The sequence below is a fragment of the Microcaecilia unicolor genome, chromosome 1, assembly GCF_901765095.1.
Source record: "Microcaecilia unicolor chromosome 1, aMicUni1.1, whole genome shotgun sequence".
Classification (NCBI taxonomy): domain Eukaryota; kingdom Metazoa; phylum Chordata; class Amphibia; order Gymnophiona; family Siphonopidae; genus Microcaecilia; species Microcaecilia unicolor.
Genome location: NC_044031.1, coordinates 605,920,935 through 605,943,182, shown reverse-complemented (window position 1 = coordinate 605,943,182; position 22,248 = coordinate 605,920,935). Strand labels below are relative to the sequence as shown.

At 44.7% G+C, this 22,248-nt stretch overlaps 1 protein-coding gene across 1 annotated transcript in view; it reads left to right on the top strand.

Annotated features, from left to right (window-relative positions):
* LOC115460153 (serine/threonine-protein phosphatase 6 regulatory ankyrin repeat subunit B-like) overlaps window positions 1–22,248 on the top strand; it is a 182,981-nt gene that overhangs the window by 113,528 nt on the left and 47,205 nt on the right. Inside the window, exons 20-21 of the mRNA XM_030189994.1 lie at window positions 1,629–1,727; window positions 7,616–7,762. Of these exons, the coding sequence (XP_030045854.1) occupies window positions 1,629–1,727; window positions 7,616–7,762 (246 nt within the window). The remainder of the gene's footprint in view (window positions 1–1,628; window positions 1,728–7,615; window positions 7,763–22,248) is intronic.

Genomic DNA, 22,248 nt, shown 5'->3' with positions numbered 1-22,248 from the left:
GAGTTTTCCGCTTGCTGGCGGATCTTCTCTCACATGGTAAAAGATGGAACATCTACACATGGGTTGGCTAATTCTGATCTTATACTAGTATTATATAATGGCATTTTGGCGCCAAGACGCCATTATAGAATTGATGCTGAGTGCATGGCATTAGGGTACCCAGTGTGAAGCACCAATTTTTAGAATTGCTCTTCACATAAGTAAAGGAGATATGTGCAGAATAGTGCTTAGGGGCTATGCTAGCATTTAAGTTCACATATGTGCAAAACTCCTAGTATTCTAATCATTTACACAGGTAAATGTGAGCTCCTACATTAGAGAATTGATCTTTAGGTGCCTAATTCTAGGTGCTCTTTTATAGAATTGCCCCCCATGGGGTGAATTCTATATATGGCACTGAAAAAAGCGCTATTCTATAAGCCGTGCTTAACGTTAAGTGAGGTTTATAGAATAGTGCTTACGCCCGGGAATCACGTCTAACTTTAGATGTGGTCATTTGCACCAATTGAAACCCATTTCCACACCCCTCTTTTTTACTCAAACATAAAATTTAGGCTCAGATTTACACATATAAACTCCAATTAATCTAATTAGTGCCAATAATTGTTTGTTAAAAAGCCAATTATTGGTGCCAGTTAGCTCTTTATTCAGTTAAATTGCATGCACAAATTAGGTGTGTGCCCAAATTTGTGCATGCAATTTTTGGCATCTTTTATAGAATTAGGGAGTATATATCTTAATATTTAAGAAGTATCAAGCACCTTTTTACAAAGCCATGCTAGCAGCTGCTACACGGAAGTGCCGACAGAGCCCATTCGAAGTGAATGGGCTATGTTGGCATTACCGCAATGGCAGCCACTAGTGCAGTTTTGTAAAAGGGGGCCTTAATGATTACAATTGGACCATATCTCATCCAGTCTGGACTCAGGGGCGTATCTGAGGTTCGGCGGTAGGGGGGCAGGGGCTAGAGTGAGGGGGCACATTATAACCCCCCCTACCGCCGCCCCCCCCCCGCCGCCGTCATCATCAACCCTCCCCCCTACCGCCATTAACCCTCCCCCGCCTACCGCCAACCCTTTCCCCACCTACCGCCGTCACCTACTCCCGAGGTCCGCTCCTGCCAGTTTTTTAAACTATTACTTCAGCTGGCGGGGGACCCCAACCCCCGCCAGCCCAGCCGAGGTCTTCTTTAACTTTTTCATCCTCGTGCTGTTAAAGCTGCATGATGCATCCTTCCAGTTGGACGGAGTTTGACGTCGCAGCACGTTGACATCCGTACAACGTGCTGCGACGTCAAACTCCGTCCAACTGGAAGGATGCATTATGCAGCTTTAACAGCACGAGGATGAAAAAGTTAAAGAAGACCTCGGCTGGGCTGGCGGGGGTTGGGGTCCCCCGCCAGCTGAAGTAATAGTTAAAAAGCCGGCAAGAGCGGACCTCGGGGTAGGTGACGGCGGTAGGGGGGGAAAGGGTTGGCGGTAGGCGGGGGAGAGTTAACGGCGGTAGGGGGGTCCAGGGCGAAATCTGCGGGGGCCCAGGCCCCTGTGGCCCCACGCAGATACGCCCCTGGTCTGGAGGCATTAAAACTATTAATTGCTCTTCTTTTTTATTTTCTCCGTTTGTACTAGGAAGGTATGACTGCGATTCATCTGGCAGCTAAGAATGGCCACATCAATGTCCTGGAAAGCTTGAAGAACAGTATCTCCTTCAGAATTCCCAGTAGTAAGGTGAATCCTCAACTTCAGTATAGCTATGTTTCTCATCTCAGATCATATTTCCTCTGCAGACCAGCACATGCCTTTAGGATCAACCATTTGCTTTTCTGATAGTAATTTTTTCCTTGACTTCAAATTCCATCCAAGTTCCTTCATCTTCCATGTTGAGAAAGGACAATCTTAAACTAACCTGCCCCAAGAACACCCCTGAATCGTCCTCATTTTTGACTTGCTAAACTTGGCTGCTTTGTTAATTTAGGAGGTTAAATTTAGCCAATCAGTGGGGAAAATATTTTAAAAGCAAAGATTCAAAGACCTTCATGCCCAAGGGCAGAGCAAAACGGCAGACATGTGCTGCTGGTGCTCTGACCACTGCGTTCTTCTTGATCCTTTTTTCCCTACATTCTCTTACCTTGACATAGTGAAAAGGAAGAGTCATTCCCAAGAATCTGCAGTCATAGGCGCAATTGATCGTGATGTTACTGGAAGCTCTGCCTCAACTCAGATTGCTCCGAGAGCTGTGCCGCTTGGAGACTCCACAAGGAAAAACGGGGAGAAACTTCTACAAAGAAACAATATACACAGAGTACAGACTGACTCATGACTCTCAAGACGGGAGTAGCAAATGAAAAGTCTTTATTAAAGCACCAAGGGAAACTTTTACAAAGGAGGTAATTTCGAAATTGGTGCAAGTTATTTCCCGAGGTAGAAAATATTTTTCTATTTTCTACTGCGGGGGATGTTCCTGGTGGTAATTGGCAGCGTGGCCACATTGGTGTGCACTGTATGATTACCGCATGGTTAGAACGTGAGCCTTACCACTAGATCAATGGGTGCCAGCAAGGGCTCAGGCAGTAAGTAGCTGCGCACTACTTTTGATTTTAGCGCACAGCCATTTACTGCCCAATAAAAAAGCCTTTTTCCCCAGCCGCGGTAAAATTGGACCCAGCGCGTGCCAATTTCGTCTGTCCAAGCTACGCAGGTCACTTCTTACCATAGCTCAGTAAAAAGACCTCTGAGTTCCAAAATTTATGCTCAAAAGTTCACTAAACTCTTAAATTTAGGAGCCTAAATAGTGGGTAGCAATGAGAGCAGATTTAGGTGCCCTTTCACAAAGCGGTGGTAAGTCTAATGGGGGCTTACCACTTGTTAAAAGAGAAGTACCGCAGCAGCCCGGTGCTAGTTCCCTCCCCCGGCATGCGCCATTTCTGGCGCTGCAAAAATATTTCAATTTTTGAAGTGCCGGTGTGTACCCAGCGGTAATCGTGCAGTAGTTACCAGCAGGTTAGCACAGGTGCCCTTATTGCCACATCAATGGGTGGCAAAGTGCTGCCCCCCAAAATGGTTGTGTGGGTAGCCATGTCTTGAAAAAAAAAACCCAAAGACCTACCTTTTACTCACTGCGGTAAAAGGGGGCTTCGGCGCACATAAAAAAAACATGTGTAAATGCCAGCACAGGTCCCCTTTAACAGGACCCCTTAGAGTGGAGAAAGTAACTTAGGGGCTGTTTTACTAAACTGTGGTAAATTTTGTACATACCACACAGTAAAGCCAAAATTAACTTGCAGTAAGTTCAAAGGCTTAGGGTAAATGGAGGGGGCATGCCCTGCATCTGCCCCCCATTTACTGCACAGGTAGACAGCGCAGAACAGCATGGGCTTAAGCATGTAATGCAGTCCTGGTGCTAACTGTGACACCTTCTGGTTCACAGCTCACACTCCTGAAGCTTCCAATGCTGCCATACCCTCGAGAATGTCCACCCCACAATGTCTAACCCATCCTCCACCCTTCAATCCCCCCCGGGGCTCACCCGAGGTTCTAAATTGGTGGTGCAGTGGGACCAGACAGCAGCGATCCTCCTCAGCTTTTTCCCGGGTAGGTGCCTGTCTCCAAAATAGCGCTGACGACCCCTAGCAGTAATGTTATGATACTACCTCTAGGGGACCTCCTTTCATGTAGGAAGATATACTCCATATAGCACCTATAATTAATGCATGTTCTTGTGTGCTTTGCTCATGCTCCACCTAAACGCCATCATTTATGTCCTTTCTTTTTGCCTTGAAGTAGGTGGATCCTTATCCACTAAATGTGCTTATTGGATGCGTGAATACCACTCAAATAATACTTAGGCCCATATGAGATGGGTACCACAGTAATCGAAGCTCTTTTTTCAGGTAGAACAAAAATGAGGGTTTTTTTTTTTTAGATTATTATTGCCAGTCCTGCATTCTAGTAAAAGTAAATGTGTTGTTTTGCAGTGAGCACAGTGTCTGTGATGTATTCCCAAGAGGGGGAAGTGCATGCAGTTTGGGTTAAAAAAATGTAGCACAGAAAAAGTAGCCACCACTTTGCCTTAACTAATTATACAATTATTGCGGCAAATGCTGTTTTGATTACTGACACATGTACAATGCGCAGATGAGAATCATTTTTGTATCTTATAAAGTTGTTCATGGATCCATGATTCCACATTCTTAACTCCAGTTCACATTTTTCCTGCCAACGGGAAGAAAATGGAAGACCCTTGATCCATGAGCAGTAACTTTCTCAGACACAAAGATGATTTTAATCCATATACAGAATAAGCAATGGAGCTGTCTCATTTAAAAATTTGGATACCAGCTTTCTGGAACCCCTGTTTATTTCTTCTCTTCCTACCTTGCGACACTGTATTACAAATGGCCCAGTCCATCAGAAGTAGTTTAGCTCAGTTATGGAACATAGTGTCATAGTGCAAGATCATAAAAATGTTAATTGATGCTTAACTGTTTTCATGAAACACACAAACATTAAATACAAGACGTAATGTGTGATGAAAAGCAGAAAACCCTTGATGTTACAAATACCTCACTGAATGTTGGTTATAAAATGTGCCCTTTTTAAACTTGTGCTGTATTTTTTTTTTTAATGAAAGTTTCAAATTTCCTGGAAAAATATTTAGTTAATCAACGCTGTCTATTTTATATGGGATTTTTTTACTTCCTAAGAGGCCCTTTACCAAACAGCAGTAAAAAGTGCCCTTATGCGAGTCTTTCCCATGCACAAAGGCCATGTTTACTGCTGTGGTAAAATGGCTAGATTTTCTCATTTTAATTAATGGCCATACACAGTTTATTTTTGGCCGGTTTAAACTTAACTGGCCAAGCCAATATTCAGCACTGGCCAGTTAAGTTTTAAACCAGCCAAAGGTAGGACTGCTATGGCAGTAGCCCGATTTGACCGCCAAACTTATCCGGTGATACGCTGAATATTAGCAGACAGTAGGTTATATCACGCAATACTACCGGTTAGCTGCTAAGCGCTGACCAGGAATATTCAGTGAGTTGTAACCAGCTATCTCCCTCTAAATATTCACAGATAGCTGGTTAAGCACTGTTTAACTGGCCAGGAACCATTCATGGCTGGTTAAATAGTGCTGAATATCGGGAGGAATATCTTCCTCAGATTGTATCCTCATTTCAACAAAAAATTGCAAAAACTGTATAGGACTCATTATCCACTTGTTCAAAAATTACAAATACTTTCAATATTTATATTTAAAAAGAGGGGGAAAAATTTGACTCAAAATAACAGCATTTAAACAACCAATAAATTTTAAGGCATCCTATTTTCATCCTCTGTAAATATTATCCCTTCTCAATTTAAAACAAAAAAGATGTTGCTGCTGGGGACAAAAGTGCAGGGGGAGTTTGCTCCTACCACCATCACCCCCACTGGAGCACTCTTATATGGTGTGAAGTCCCACCCAGTGAATCCCAGGATGCACTGGGCAGGGCTGAGCACTGCAATTTTTGAGGTGGCGCCGATGGAAGAGAAGGAAGGCCACCAATGAAGGTAGGGGGTGGGGAAGAGGGCCGCTAGACCACCAGGTCGGGGGGAGGGGTTGACTTGCGACCCACTGGGCCACCGGGGCTCTATTTGAGGGGATGCTAGGGGATTAGGGAGCTGGAGACCCACTGGATCTCCAGCCCCCCCAAACTTGTATCGGGGGGGTCAGGGGGTCGGGGGACTGGATGTCCGCCCCCATGTCACTTGGCTCGAGGTGGGAGTACTAGGCCAGCAAGGCCATGCTGTTTGGGGTCTGATGGTCCCATGGACCTCCAGCCCCTGTGTTTGACAAGTCTGGGCTTTTGACAGCCCAGAACTGTCAAACAAGTGTGGGAGGATTGTGCCTGAGTGCATGCTCTTTTGAGAAGTTAAGCAAGTAACAATACCATAAAGTGTTCCTGAAGAATTCAATGAGGATGCCACAACGGATCTAAGCATTGTAGTGCACTTACATAAATGTTAAAAAGAACCGGGCCAAGAACCAAACCTTGTGGAACACCACTGCTAACATCCTTTTCCTCAGAATGAGCTCTGTTTACCACTACCCTCTGTCGCCTTCCAGTAATCAGTTCCTAACTCAGTCAGACACTTTAGGACCCATACCGAGGGCATTCAGTTTATTTATTAGTCATCTATGCAGAACCATATCAAAGGTTTTGCTAAATCTAAATACACCATATTTAGAGCTCTCCCTTGATCTAACTCTCTGGTCACCCAGTCAAAGGAATGTCCCCCTAAAAAAAATTCCCCAAAAAATATTTACCACATGGTTAGCGTGCACCCATCCCAAAACTAATATGTGATGCTTTAGCCCATCCCACATTAGGTCATTTATGCTGCATTAGGCATGCATTAGCATCTAATGCAGCTTAGTAAAAGGATCTCTATATTGTCTATTCAGGCTGCTTAACAAGGCAGCCAAAGTTCTTCCTGCCACTCCATGCAGATTAAACTCTTCTATACCCTTAAGTTTTGCTTTGATTCCCTCCTATTTCTATATGGGGATCCTCTATGTTTATCTCACTTGTTTTTGAATTACATAAGAGCATAAGTGTTGCCATACTGGGACAGACCGAATGCTCATTAAACCAGTATCCTGTTTCCAACAGTGGCCAATCAAGGTCACAAGTACCTGGCAAGATCCCAGAACAGTAAAATTGATTTTATGCTGCTTATCCTAGAAATAAGCAGTAGACTTTCTCAAGCCCATCTTAATAATGGCTTATGGACTTTTTTTTAGGAAATTAGCCAAACTTTTTTAAACCCCGCTAAGTTAACTGCTTTTACCACATTGTCTGGCAATGAATTCCAGAGTTCAATTACACATTGAGTGAAGAAATATTTTCTCTGGCTTGTTTTAAATTTACTACTTAGTAGCTTCATTGCATGTCCCGTAGTCCTAGTATTTTTGGAAAGAGCAAACAAGCAATTCATGTCTACCCCTTCCACTCCACTCACTATTTTATATACCTCTATCATATCTCCAAGCTGAAGAGCCCTAGCCACTTTAGCCTTTCCTCATAGTGAAATCGTCCCATCCACCATATCCTTTTTGTTGCCCTTCTCTGTACCTTTTCTAATTCCGTTATATCTTTTTTGAAATGCGGTGACCAGAATTGCACACAGTATTTGAGGTGTGGTCACATCATGCAGCGATACAAAGGCATTATAGCATCCTCATTTTTGTTTTCCATTACTTACCTAGTAATTCCTAACATTCTACTTGCTTTCTTAGATGCTGCTGCACACTGAGCAGATGGTTTCAATGTACACCTAGATCCTTTTCCTGTCACTGTTTTTGTACCCACCACCTCCTCCAGAAAGGTATTTCAGGCATCTCCCAGCCTCTCTTGGAAAAGTATTTCCTGATGTTACTCTTAAGTCTACCACCCTGCAACTTCAATTCATATCCTCTAGTTCTACATATTTTCTGTCCCTGAAAAAGATTTGTTTGTATATTAATACTTTCTAAAGCATTAATGTTATAAATACAAATTGATATACCGGTGAGAAGAAATAGCTACCACTTGTTTCCTGTTCACTGAATGTGTTTTTCCTCCTTTCCACAACAGACAGGATTTACAGCCTTACATGTGGCAGCCCAATTTGGTCAAGTGGACTTCATCCGAGAGATTCTGACTGGCGTGTCTGCCACAATGTGCAGTGAACCCCCAAAGCCTTCCTCTGAAGCTCAACACAGCAAAGAACATACCAGTGAGGTAAGAAGTGACTCTTGCATCATACTTGTAAAGAAATTGTAAACCACTTAGGTATACACAGAAATTCAATACCAGTGCTCAGACATGGCCCGGCATCAAATTTTCAAGTTTAATACCTGTGGCAGTCAGCAAAATGCTGATCGCCACCAGCTGAATATCAGGTCCAATTTGTTTTTATTTAGCTCACACCTCTTCCATAGTAGTTCATGTTCAATTACATTGAGGTACCATAGAGATTTTCCTATCCCTAAAGGGCCTTACAATCTAATTTTGTAGCTAAGGCAATGGAGAGTTAAGTGACTCGAACTTATACATGTAAGTGTTCTTGTAGAATACTAGTGTAAATCAGCTTCGATGCACCTACATTTAGATGCACCCACTTACGCCATGTCCATAGAAGGTGTAAATGCACACACCTAAACGCGACACTTTAGTACATAACTTACAGTATCCTGCAATTACACAAGTAAATAAGAATTGCTATACTGGGTCAAACCAATGGTCCATCTAGCCCAGTATCCTGCTTCCAATAGTGACCAATCCAGGTCACAAGCACCTGGCAGAATCCCAAAGTGTAGCAAGATTCTAGAATCCCAAAGAGTAGCAAGATTCCGGAATCCCAAAGAGTAACAAGATTCCAGAATCCCAAAGAGTAGCAAGATTCCATGTAGAATCCCAAAGAGTAACAACATCCCATGCTCCTCCCCCCTGTGAATACCCCCTTGCATTTATGCATTAAGGCAGTAATCCTATATAATAATTCTCACCTCCAACGTTCTGTGCTTGGGACCGTGGCTCCCTGGCTGGAGGTGGTCTGCGAGGCAGACACGCATGGACGTCACTGACGTCAAGACAGCTGATTCCAAGGCAAGGGGAGGAGTGTTTCCCTACTCCTCCCCCTGCCTGGGAATCATCTGTCAGTGCCCGCTCCCAGCCACTTCGAAGCAAGTGGCAGGGAGCGGGGCAACACAGACCCCCCCCTCTCGCCGCATCACAAAACCACCACCCCCCACCCAACGAACAAGCCTAACCCAAAAAGTTTTGCTTACCACCCGATCATATGGAGCAGAAAGCGCTTCCTTTCCCCACAACCTCCCTCCCCCCTCCTTTTCAGCAATGCTTCACAAATCGTTCCTGAAGACCCCACAGTCAAGCAAGATTTCAGTTACCCACCACAATTAAACCCATCTCTGAGAAGGTTTGGGAACACCGTCACCGCCCCATCCTTACAGACTTCGGGAGACCACCAGTGACTGTGCGGAGGCGTGAGTGCTCTCTCCTCACTAATGGAAACCCTTTTTCCCCTCCCTCTCGATATTGTGCCTGCTTCCCCGTGCTCCTCCCCTCCGGGCCCGCATCTCGAAGCATGACTGTTTGGCATTCAGAATTTCAACGCGCCGGTTCGGGAACGCAATTAACGGTTCCATCGATCGTTAAGAGGCAACATTTGTCGCTACCAGACCGAGATCGGAAGCAGAACACGGACAGATGGATCACAGCCGGACGGGAAATTAGCTAGGGAGAGAAAGAAAACCCGGAGCCACAGGTCTGGGGAACATATATAAAAAAAAAAAAAAAACAGAAGGAAAATACTGATTCAAGAAGGGAGGTACAAACATAATAAAATTCCGGAAAGAAACAGGAAGAGGAGGCGAAAAAAGAAATCCATCAGACACACATACAGGGAGGGAGAAATCCAACAAAGAGAGAGAGACAGAGAGAGAGAGAGGGGGAAGGAAAGGAGTGAGAGAGCAATCCAGGAAATACAAACATCGATTCAGGGAGGGAGAAATCCAGGAAACACATCAAAGGGGAGAGCAAAATCCAGGAAGGGAATTGGCCAAAGATAAATCCGGGGGAAGCTGTAGATCCAGATAACAGAAAGGGCACAAAAAGCTCTGCAGGAGGGAGAGAGCGGAGGAAGTGGGGAGTATTGTGAAAGGAGAGCAGGAACTTGGAAGAGACACTCACTCTTGACAACAGATACTGCACATAAACGTTTATGCTATCATAGCAGTAAAGATCCAGTTGGAGGGAGGGTTCAAATGGGTGAGAAGTGCCACTAACAAAGTAACCTATTATCAGACGGACCCTCACACACACACTTGCATCTGGGAGGGAGGGAAGGGGGGCACCCTGGGGGAGGGGGCCCAAAAAACTCCTTACAAAAAAAAAACACACACACACTGATCCACAACATGGAGAGATGGACACTCACTCTATCCCCCACCACACCCTCACAGTTGAACACCCCTGCCAGCCCAACCCCCTCCCCCCCAAAAAACAAACATTTACAACAACAACCACACTACAACACCACACTAATACAAGCCAACAACAATACAACCAACCCCCCACCACTTAAGAAATCATATTGCACATAATACACAAATGTCAATTCTTCATTACCAACACAAAAAAAATAATCCAAAAAATCCCTTTATAAACATTCATTGCACAAAACAAATACCTTGCTAGTGCCCGTTTCATTGCTCTCAGAAACGGGCCTTTTTTTACTAGTTGTTTATAATACCGACAAGCGGAGGAAGACAGTTTACAATATAAACCCAAAAATTAGAACATAGATAAGAGCTACAATTTAATTTATAGGAAAAAGAAAACAGTCATTCAAGAAGCTTAGAAACGGAAGAACAAACAGCAGGAGAGGGGACAGAAAAATGAGCAAGACAGAGATAGATCAGAGCAAGAATATAGATACCAGATTCAGACCACATCAAAGGAAACACTAAAAGCTTGGGAAAAAAAGCCATGTTTTTATGAGTGATTTAAACTTAGGTATAGATAGCTCTCTACAAATAGACAATGGGGCACTATTCCAGATAGCGGGAACTAGAAAGAAGAAAGCACGGCGTTATGTGCGTATGTTATGGAATACTGCTGAGTGTTCTGAGTCTCATGCATAACTGCTAATTTTATATAACATACACATGCAACTAGTGCCTAACTTTAGAATGAGAGTAAGTGCTTTAGGAAGTGGATATACTCAGGAGAATACTAGATGGATAGACAGATGACAGATGCTGGATGGTAGTAAACGTTTGATTGAAACTAGGCCATCATGAACAAGGACATGCAGATCTGGCAGACGTAGGGTTGATGGAAGGAGATAGAGCAATCAAGATGCTACTGGGTCAATATTCAGCTGGCGGGGATGAGCATTTTGCTAACTACCACCAGTGTTATTCCCAGACATTCAATGCCTGGCCATCTCTGGGCTTCGGCATTGAATATCCGGTTAATGCGGAGCCATACATAGCTGGTTAAATCTAAAACTTAAGCAGCTATAGGTTACTGCATAAAGACAGGACAGTGTTTTTTTTTGCGGTTCCATTTATGCGGTTACTTTGGCCAATTATGAACTGAATATCGACACTTAACTGGCCAACTGCTGACTTCCCGGAACGCCCTCAAAATAGCCAGTTTTCACTTAGGTGCTGAATGCTAATTTTCAGTCACGATAACCCAGGGGCGTAGCCAGACAGCAGATTTTGGGTGGGCCTAGGCAAGAAGTGAGTGGGCACCAAATGTTCTCTCCCCCACCCCCACACCAAAAAAATCTCAGATGGTGGGAAAATGCTTCTCTCCAGTCTCCACCTTGGTAGTCTGTATCAGGCATGCGCTGAAAACTGAGCATGCGAAGGTGCCAGTATTGTGGACAGCAGCGTTTTCATTACCATGTGCTACTGTTGGATGGGCCTGAGCCCTAAGTGGGTGGGCCCCGGCCTACCCAAGCCCACCTGTGGCTACGCCACTGCGATAACCACTTAAATACCACTGAATATTAGTGGATAGCCCAAAATAAGCAATTTAATCGGTCAGTGGCTGCTTCTGGATGGTTAAATCATTTTGAATGTCGACCAGTATATAGTCAAGGAGCAGACGCTGATAAAACAGGAGACCATAAAAAGAAGGGGACAGAAACGAAGAAAAAGAAAGAGAAAGAAAACAGAGGGTAGTGGTAAATGGAGCTTGCTCTGAAGTTAAGGATGCTATTAGTAGAGTACCACACGGAGCAGTCCTAGGGTCGGTTCTTTTTAACATCTTTGTGAGTGATATTGCAGAAGGGCTGTCTGGTAAGGTTTGTCTCTTTGCAGATGATACCAAACTCTGCAACAAGGTGGATACCCCAGTGGGTGTGGATGATATGAGGAAGGACATATCAAAACTTTAGGAATGGTCCAATATTTGGCAGCTAAGATTTAATGCTAAAAAATGCAGGGCCATGTACTTGGGTCACAAGAATCCAAGGAAAAGGTACAATATAGGGGATGAAGTGCTTCTATGTACAAAGGAAGAAAGGGACTTGGGGGTGATTGTGCCTGATGACCTTAAAGTGGCCAAACAGGTAGAAAAAGCAACAGTCAAAGCCAGAAGTATGCTTGGGTGCAAAAGGAGAGGGATGACCAGCAGGAAGAAAGTGGTGATGGTGCCCTTGTATAAGTCTCTGGTGAGGCCCCATTGAGATTAATGTGTGCAATTCTGGAGACCGCACCTATGGAAAGATATAAACAGGATGGAGTCGGTCCAGAGGACAGCTACAAAACTGGTAAGCGGTCTTGGACATAAAACATATAAGGACAGGCTTATGAACCTCAACACATACATGCTGGAAGAGAGGAGGGAAAGAGGAGATATGATAGAAACATTTAAATATCTTAGGGACATTAATGTACAGGAAGAGAGTCTTTTCAAATGAAGGAAAACTCTGGAATGAGGGGACATATGATGAAGTTAAGAGTAAATAGACTTAGGAGGAATCTAAGAAAGAATTCATTTTTTGGAAAAGGTGGTGGAAGAGTTTAAGAAAGCATGGGACAAGCATGTGGGATCCCTTAGGAAAGAAGGTGTTAAGGATTATGGAGGATGGGCAGACTGAATGGGCCATTTGGCCTTTATCTGCCATCATATATCTATGTTTCTATACCAAAAATGCCCCTCTACACCAACTGGTTCCCTTTTATCCATATGTTTATCCAAAACATGTAGCAGATTGGAAGAGGGAATGATGTCACCACACTGAGTGACTGCCTAGCTCCTTTGCTCTTGCCCTAAGCACATTAATATTGGCAATATCCCGCTCCATCGGTGGATGTCTTTCATTTTTTTCGGTAATAACTGTACTGATTTGACTGCCAGGTTATCAGTAACTCCCTCCTCAACGAAGAAGGACTGTGAATGTTCGTCTGGGCATGTCGCTGGTAGGGCCTCTGCATGCCATGTGTCGCCAGCCTGGCTCTCCTTCTCAGACTCGGATTCAGCTCTTTCCCTGGCAGACACTAGACCGCACCCAACCAAACAAGGTATCTCAAAAGAGCTGAGACAATTCTTGTTGGGGATTCAGGTGGACATTAAATCTTCCAAAGACAAGATTCTCAAGTGCATTGTGACCCTTGGCTCCAATCTCCGTGAGTTGGGCAGGCGCAAGGAAGACATAGAACTGAAAATGGATGAACACACACAGCTGATTGCTCCTAACACATCTCACACCCAGGACTTGATGAAGCAGCATGAGGCCCTTCTGTATAAACTGGTTGACCTGGAGAACTGGACATGTCAGAAGAATCTTTGATTTTGAGGAGTCCCAGATGGAGGGTGATAGAGGATGTGCCGGTGATAGTCCACGCCATCTGCACTTCTCTAATGGGATCTGATGCCATGTCTGTCCTGGTTGCAGCTTTGATATGTTGATATGTGTTGGGGTCAGTGGCATAGCAAAGGCAGAGCGGTGGGGGCGGTCCACCCCAGGTGCACGCCGCTGGGGAGGTGTTGGCTCTGCTGGTTCCCTGCTCCCTCTGCCCCGGAACAGGTTGTTTCCTGTTCCGGGGCAGAGGGAGCCGGGAACCAGTGGAACCGACACCCCCCCCCCCCCAAGCGGCGTGCACACGGCAGGCAAGAATGCACTCAGGGGGGGGCTTGGGTGATGCTCCGAGGGGAGGGTTGATGCGCCGAGGGGGGGGGTGTCATGCTGCACCCGGGGGGGAAGGTGCGCAGCGGCGAACTGCCCCGGGTGGCAGCCACCCTCGCTACGCCACTGTTTGGGGTAATGATGTTGTAAAGGAACTATTTGCTAATATTAGTGTTAATATGCTAGTGTAATCCCCCATTATATTGGGGATTACTAGACTTCTGTAGAACTCTCCAGAGTCACTGGGGGGAGGAAGAGCAGTGTCAGTGGGCTGGAGAGGCAGAATGTGAGGCTTAGCCCAAGAGAATGGTTTGTAGGGAAGTTGCAGACGGAAATGTTTCTGGTTATTGAATGACAGTAGAGTTGGAGTTTAGAGTTAATAAAAGTTATTGTTTGCCTGGGTCTTTAGTTGCCTCTACCCCCACCAGGACATGTCTTGCATCTCAACTTCCTGTTGCAGTGGTATCAGGCCAGTAGGTCTCTCCACCTCGCAATCAAATACCCTTGATGTTCCTTTTTTGAAGGTGTTACACAAAGCTATTCCATGTCTTAATGCTTTCTTTGTGGCTGCATTGCTTAGAATGTGAAACCGTTTGATATCAGGAACTTATTCGCATTTGAATGTTTCATAAACAATTCATGCTTTGTGCTCTGATCTTGTTTGTTTGAATGTTATATGGACATATTTTAACTACTGCTGATGTTTGATTGTACACTGCTCAAGAATAAACTGGATGGGTGAGTCATAAGTATTTTGAATAAATAAGAATGGTGAGATGTACTATAAAATGTTAACAGAGGTCAGACAGGTTTCTAAATCTGTAAATACAATAATAATAGGAGATTTACATTACTTAAGTGGCCTATTTACCAGCTGTGTTAGTTGTCAATGTAACAGTTAACATGGACTCTGCATTAAGTGTTAATATGAGACCACAGCAGTTAATGTGTGGTAATTTCCACATTAACCAACTAATGCAGAATGGGTCAGAAGTACCATGAGACTGTAATAAATTTACTAGTGTACCATGTTATATAGTAAAATTACAGTGGCTTCCTGTCAATGAATGAATTATATTTAAAGCAGCATGTTTGTTCTTTCAGATTCTCTATGGCACTACCTCTGAATTACTGATATATACAGTTTCTATCCCATTGTTTCGATATTCTTCACACTTGCATAACCAATTGGTTCTTTGCCCCATGAAATGCCTATCCACCCGCCTGGGGTTACCCCGTGGCCACTTAGAGGGTCTATCCCCAGCACAGCTCAGGTCCACCTACATCTGCCGCTCGTGCTCAACACTAGCACCCTTCTCCCACCACTGGGCCACAACCACCTGTGGTCGAGTCTTCTGCTCTCAAATTATCCCCAGTGATTTCTAGGTTACTGGAGCCACATTTCCAGTGGTCCAGTAGTTCTCAGAAAGTACTCACAGACTTAACACACAAACCATCAGGATTCTTTATCTGTCCAGACAAAGAAGCAATAAACTGAAAATTGTTTACTGTCTTAAAAATTGAACAATGAACAAAAAGCGTGCAATCAGCAAACAATAACAGGTACCTGGGAAGATCAGGACATATAGCTGCTCACAAGTTATCAAATGTAACTGTTTACAGGGCCTTATCAAAGAGACCTGTCTCCAGTGGTGTGCTGGAGCCGGCTCGCTCCGGCTCGCAAGATCCGGTTGTTAAATTTTGGCCGGACTTGCGAGCCAGTTGTTGGAAAGGGCGAGCCGGCTCTCCCTCCCTCCGCCCTCCGGATCCGGTCCCTCACCGATCCTACCTTGACTATCGAATTCTTCGGGGCAGGCAGTGTTGCCTGCCCGCTGCTATCGCTGACTTTCCTCCGCCGCCTGTTTGCACTTTAAAAATGGCCGCCGAGACTTCTGTAAGTCTCGGCGGCCATTTTGAAGCGCGATCGGGCGGCGGAGGAAAGTCAGCGATGGCAGCGGGCAGGCAACACTGCCTGCCCCGAAGAATTTGATGGCCAAGGTAGGGTCGGTGAGGGACCTGATCGGGAGGGAGGGAGGAAGCAGGAGAATTTGCGGAACATGGGAGCTGCTGGCCATGGATGGATGGAGGGCAGGGGAGAGAAGGGAGCTGCTGGCCATGGTGGATGGAGGGCAGGGGAGAGAAGGGAGCTGCTGGCCATGGGTGGATGGAGGGCAGGGGAGAGAAGGGAGCTGCTGGCCATGGTGGATGGAGGGCAGGGGAGAGAAGGGAGCTGCTGGCCATGGTGGATGGAGGGCAGGGGAGAGAAGGGAGCTGCTGGCCATGGTGGATGGAGGGCAGGGGAGAGAAGGGTCATTGGCCATGGGTGGATGGAGGGCAGGGGAGAGAAGGGAGCTGCTGGCCATGGGTGGATGGAGGGCAGGGGAGAGAAGGGTCGTTGGCCATGGGAGTATGGAGGGCAGGGGAGAGAAGGGTCGCTGGCCATGGGTGCATGCAGGGCAGGGGAGAGGAGGGTCACTGCTGGCCATGGGTGGATGGAGGGTAGGGGAGAGAAGGGTCGCTGGCCATGGGTGAATGGAGGGCAGGGGAAGAGGAGGGGAGAGAGAATAAATGCTGGACATAGATGGAGGGGAGGGAAGAGTGAAGATGGAGATAAGATAAGGGAAAATGAAGAAAGGAGAAAAACTGCACATGGATGAAGAAAATAGGCAGAAGCTGAGGACCAGAAATAAAGAAGAAAGGAGGAAAGTAAAAGAAATAAATGGAAAGGAAGCCCTGGAAACGGAGTTAGGAGGACAGATAGCAGCAGAATCAGAAAAACAGTCACCAGACAACAAAGGTAGAAAAAATCATTTTATTTTCATTATAGTGTTTGGAATATGTTCACTTTGAGAATCAGGTGCTCAACATTAAAAGTTTATATTTATTTACTTATTTATGGCATTTTATCCCACATTAAACATGAATTAGATTGGAACCTGGGATCATTTAATTTTTTTTTTCCTGGAGAGAGTAATGCATTGCCCCCACCCCCCCACCCACCCACCCACTGGCTATAGCCAGCTCTGCAATTTTGTGGGGCGCCGAGGTGGACCGGGGAGAGAGCCTGTTGTTAAAAATTTACCAGCACACCACTGCCTGCACACCTCTTCTTCCTGGCTAAGACTGGAGAAAAAGCCAGTACTCGCCAAACGAAAATGAGTTCTTGGGCCAATCAGAGCCCAGAACAAGAAAATTTCAAAAATATACTGCTTCTTGCTTCCTGTTTGTGGGCTAACTAAAGAGAAGAACATTAATTTCTCTGTAACAGCTTTACAGCAAAGAAACACCACCTGCTGTCCAAATGGGAGAACTACATTTTAGGACATAATTAATGCAGGAAAATATCCAATACATTTTACAGGCTTAAAACACACTGTTCCTTCACAGTGTCTTTTTGGAATTCTCTCCCCTTCTGCGTCAGGATGGAACAAAACTATCTGAAATTTTGGAAGAAGTTAAATACATTTTTGTTTGATAGATTATAATGATAAATGGAGGTGGAAAGCTCTGCTGTTTCTTTCTACTGATATTATAGAATGTTTCTTTTTCTTGATTTGTTTTTAGATTAAGGGGTCCTTTTACAATGCCACTGTAGATCTACTGCTGCATTGTCGTGTGCCAATCAGGCACTATCACTGGCCTTCCGCAGGAACCAGTGGTAGTGCTTGCCTTGGCACTCACCATTTCCGGTGCGGCAGGAATTTTTTGTTACTGCTGGGTTAGCGCAGGAACCCTTACCGCCTCCTAAATAGGTGGCAGTAAGGGCTCCCCCAGAAATGGCTCCCCCAGAAAGTGTGCACTTACCACACAGCCATTTCCTTTTTTTGCCTTTTACCTACTGTGGTAAAAGGGGCCACAGCACATGGCAAATCCATATGCCAATGCTACCGCAGGGTCCCTTTTACCGCAGCTTGGTAAAAGGGGCCCTTAGTGAGGCTGTTTTTATAAATTTGATAATATTGTTTATGTGATTGTAATATTTTGGATTGATTTTTCCATTTTCTGTACACCGCATTGAACTTTTTCTTTAGGGGAAATCAGGAGATGGCGGGACTGGGGCGTGCCTAACACATGGGCGTTCTCGACCGATAATGGAAAAAAGAAGGGCGTCCCTGACGAGCACTTGGGCGACTATACTTGGTCCATTTTTTTTTACAACCAAGCCTCAAAAAGGTGCCCGAACTGACCAGATGACCACTGGAGGGAATCAGGGATGACCTCCCCTTACTCCCCAGTGGTCACCAACCTCCTCTCACCCTAAAAAAAAAACTTTTTATATTTTTTGCCAGCCTCAAATGTCATACCCATGACAGCAGTATGCAGGTCCCTGGAGCAGTTTTAGTGGGTGCAGTGCTCTTCAGGCAGGCGGACCCAGGTCCATCCCTCCCTCTACCTGTTACACTTGTGGTGGCAAATGTGAGCTCTTCAAAACCCACCAGAAACCCACTGTGCCCACATGTAGGTGCCCCCCCTTCACTCCTTAGGGCTATGGTAGTGGTGTACAGTTGTGGGGAGTGGGGTTTGGGGGGCTTAGCACACAAGGTAAGGAAGCTATGCACCTGGGAGCAATTTGTGAAGTCCACTGCAGTGCCCCCTAGAGTGCCCGGTTGGTGTCCTGGCATGTCAGGGGGATCAGAGCACTATGAATGCTGGCTCCTCCCATGACCAAAGGGCTTGGATTTGGTCGATTCTGAGATGGGTGTCCTTGGTTTCCATTATGGCCGAAAATCGGAGACAACCATCTCTAAGAACGACCATCTCTAAGGTCAACCTAGATTTCACGATTTGGGCGTCCCTAACCGTATTATCGAAACGGAAGATGGACACCCATCTTGTTTCGATAATACGGGTTTCCCCGCCCGTTCGCCGGGACGTCCTGCGAGGATGTCCTCAGGAAAACTTGGGCGCCCCTTTCGATTATGCTCCTTTTTGTTGCCTATATTCTATTTATTGATTATTGGCTCATGTAGCTCGTTATCATTTTTTGGCACTTTTATCATATCCTGTTAATTAACTATAGGGATTTTTTTACACAACCAGAGTCAGTTTTAACATATGACTACTTAAGACTCCAGAACATATGAAAAATCTTTTCTTTATTGACAATAAATGTCAATCATCCATACAAACCTACCTATACTATAATTTTAACTCACTCAAACATTCACACGCTCCAGCCATCCATATATATCTTTCACAACAGTGATACAACACATTATCAATCAGTGCAATACAACTCTACCAGTTTAAAGCTAATCAATTTGATCAAAAAGGATCAACATCAACGCTGGTTCCATAAACCGGAACCTGCGTATAGTCTATATCAATTGTCCTTTATATAACTGGAACAAACTTAATGCATTGTTGCACCATATGTATAAATTGTAAGGGTATTCTTCAGGCCACAATAGTGTTCCCAACTGATGTCAAGTCTCATCAAGAGTGTCCAAAGCCCCCAAATTGGGTTGGCTGGAAACGTGCATCCACGCTTGAAGCCTTCAACTCGCCGGTTCCCCGATGCTGATCGGCATTTCGTCTCCTTCCTCAGGAGGAACCAAAGCTGTAACAACATTATTACTCATCACCCACTGCATACTCATATTTGTTTTAAACAAATTCTACAAATTAACATTTTAAATCATACTTACTACTATATCAGGCTGCTCGCCTACGTGGTACTTGGCCGGACTTCCGCCCAAGAATCGCACCACCGGAAACTGTTGTACGTCAACCCCGGAATTATGGGAGTTAAATACCTTGGGGGCTTTACACCAATGCAAACGTCAATGATTACATCACACCCACTCGACCTCCAAATTGAGGCCGTGCGGTGCTACTGTACCCCATGTGTAAATATATCGCTGCTCCAATAAAAGTAAACGTGCACTAATGTCCCCACTTCTGTTGGTAGGTACAATCTGGGACAATACAACACATTGGAGCTGATCAATAGTGTGATTGTATCGCTGCCAGTGAGACACCAGCGGATTCTCCCTTTTACCTAATCGTAAATTACTAACATGCTCTGCCAGCCGATTCTTTAATTGTATCTTAGTATGGCCTATGTAGTATAGTGCACAAGGGCACCAAATGCAATAAACAACACTCTCACTATTACATGAAGTATTTTGTCTTAAAAAGAATTGTCTATCACTATGTGGGATATCCATCACGCTGGTATCCACAGAGTAGCAGCAATACACACATTTACCACATGGGGAATGTCTACCCATGATGTTTTGACGTTTAGAGCGTTTAAGCAACTCCCCTATATTAGCCTGACGAGCATACGCCACCTTCGGTTGTTCCCTGAACTCTGAATGCACAGACAAAACATGCCAGTATCTGTGGATAATTGAAGAGATGCCTACTGCTCTATGTGAAAAAGGAATAACACAAGCCACTGTGTTATTGGAGGAGACCTGACTTGAATAAAACAACCAAGGACGATAGGCATATAGCGCCCTCTTGTATGCGCTCCGTATAACCTGCCTGGGATATCCACGCTCTACAAATCTGTCCCTCATCTCCCGAGCCTGAGCTTTAAATTCAGTGACTGAGGAACATAACCGACGTAACCTTAAAAACTGGCCCGCAGGGACACCTCTCCTCAGAGCCTTATGGTGAAAGCTCTGATAATGGAGAAGGGTGTTCCTGTCGGTCGGCTTACGATAAATAGTCGTATCAAATCCACCATCTGAAGTTCTGATGATCTTAATATCCAAAAAGTCTAACTCATGAGTATCAATTCTGGAAGTGAACTTAATATTAACGTCAGCATCATTAAGACATTCTATGAAGGCATTAAGAGCGCTGAGAGGGCCTCGCCAAAACAAAATAACGTCGTCAATGTATCTCTTCCACATGACCACGTGACGAAACCAACTCGAAGTATATACATGAATTTTTTCATATTGAGTCATGTATAAACAGGCCAGGGAAGGTGCGACAGTAGCCCCCATCGCAACTCCCCGGGTCTGTACATAGAACTGATCACTGAATTGAAAATAATTATGCCCAATCATCAAAGTTAATAGTGTTTTCAATACTTCAATTTTAGACATGGGCATTTGTAGATCAATCAAATGATCACATGCTAACTGTATGGCCTGTGCCTGCGGAATATTAGTGTATAAGGCCACAACATCCAACCCCACCATATAGAACTCCTCGCCACAACAAGGTTCCAGTTGTTCTAGTATTTGGATAAAATGCATGGAGTCTCGAACATAGGATTTAGCTCTTTTAACTACAGGATTGAGCAATTTGTCAATATATTTAGATATAGGTTCTAATATCGAGTCTCGTGTAGAGACTATGGGGCGGCCTGGCGGATCCACTAGAGACTTATGGACCTTAGGGACAAAATATATATATGGTACCTTTGGACTCGGATGACATAAATATTTCTGATCGGTCCTAGTCAGAACTCCATCCAACACAGCCTCACCAACACATTTTTCTATTTGGTCCTGCAACCATTTAGTAGGATCATGGTCAATGGGAGTGTAATATTGTATCTGATTCAGTTGATCCATCCCTTCACGTATATATTTGTCTCTGTCCATAATCACCGTGGATCCGCCTTTATCTGCCCGCTGGATAATAATTCTATCATTATTAGCCAAATCCATTATGCTTTGACGCTGTATACGAGACAAATTACTTCCTTGTCTATGCCACCGAGACTCCAAGTCATCTACCGCCGCCAACACTAATCTCTGATATGCCGCAATGGAAGGATCCACCGGTCCGGGGGGCATCCATCGGGATCTGACTCCCGGTTTAACTAGGGGTCTATTGTCATTATCCTGCTGGGCGGGGTTACCAAAGTGGAGCCGTAGCCTTAAATCACGAAAAAATCTATGTAAACCTCTTCTAGTTTCAAAAGGGTCATACCTATTCGATGGAACAAATGATAACCCCTTGGTCAGAGTCTCCTCCTGAACCGCAGTCAACCTACTTTTGGATATATTAATTACAGTGCTTATTTCTTGAGGTTCCGTTTGGACTTGGTGGATTTGTTGTTTTCCTTGGGGTCGTGAGGTATGCCTGGAGGCTGTTGTGGTATGCGTAAAAAAGACTCAGATAACATTACCGTGGGGTCCTGTGAAACACCCGCCATTTTAGCTGATGTTATAGTTCTTTTATTTAATTTTACTTCATCGCCAGATGACTCACTAGACGATAATTTAAACGCTACCTTCCTACCTCCAGCCCTACCTCTACGGCCCCTTCTTTTCTTATCCATCCAACTATAGATATATCCTTTAGTGTAATCGTACTCGTCCCGACGGAACTTAGCAACCTTTATAGCACGTTGCTCTTTACTATAATTGTCTATCTTTAAATTGTGCTCTTCCAAATTTTTCTCAAAAATATTTTTATCCTGTGCTATACGCATAGCATTCTGTTTGAACGCTAAATCTTCTCTGATGCCCTGCATCTCCTCCTGAAGGGCATCAATAGTAAGTAACATCAGGTCCAGCGAGCACTGTGTGATTACCGAATTCCATCTAGCCACATTCTGATCATTACCAAGATATCTGGGTTCCTTAGG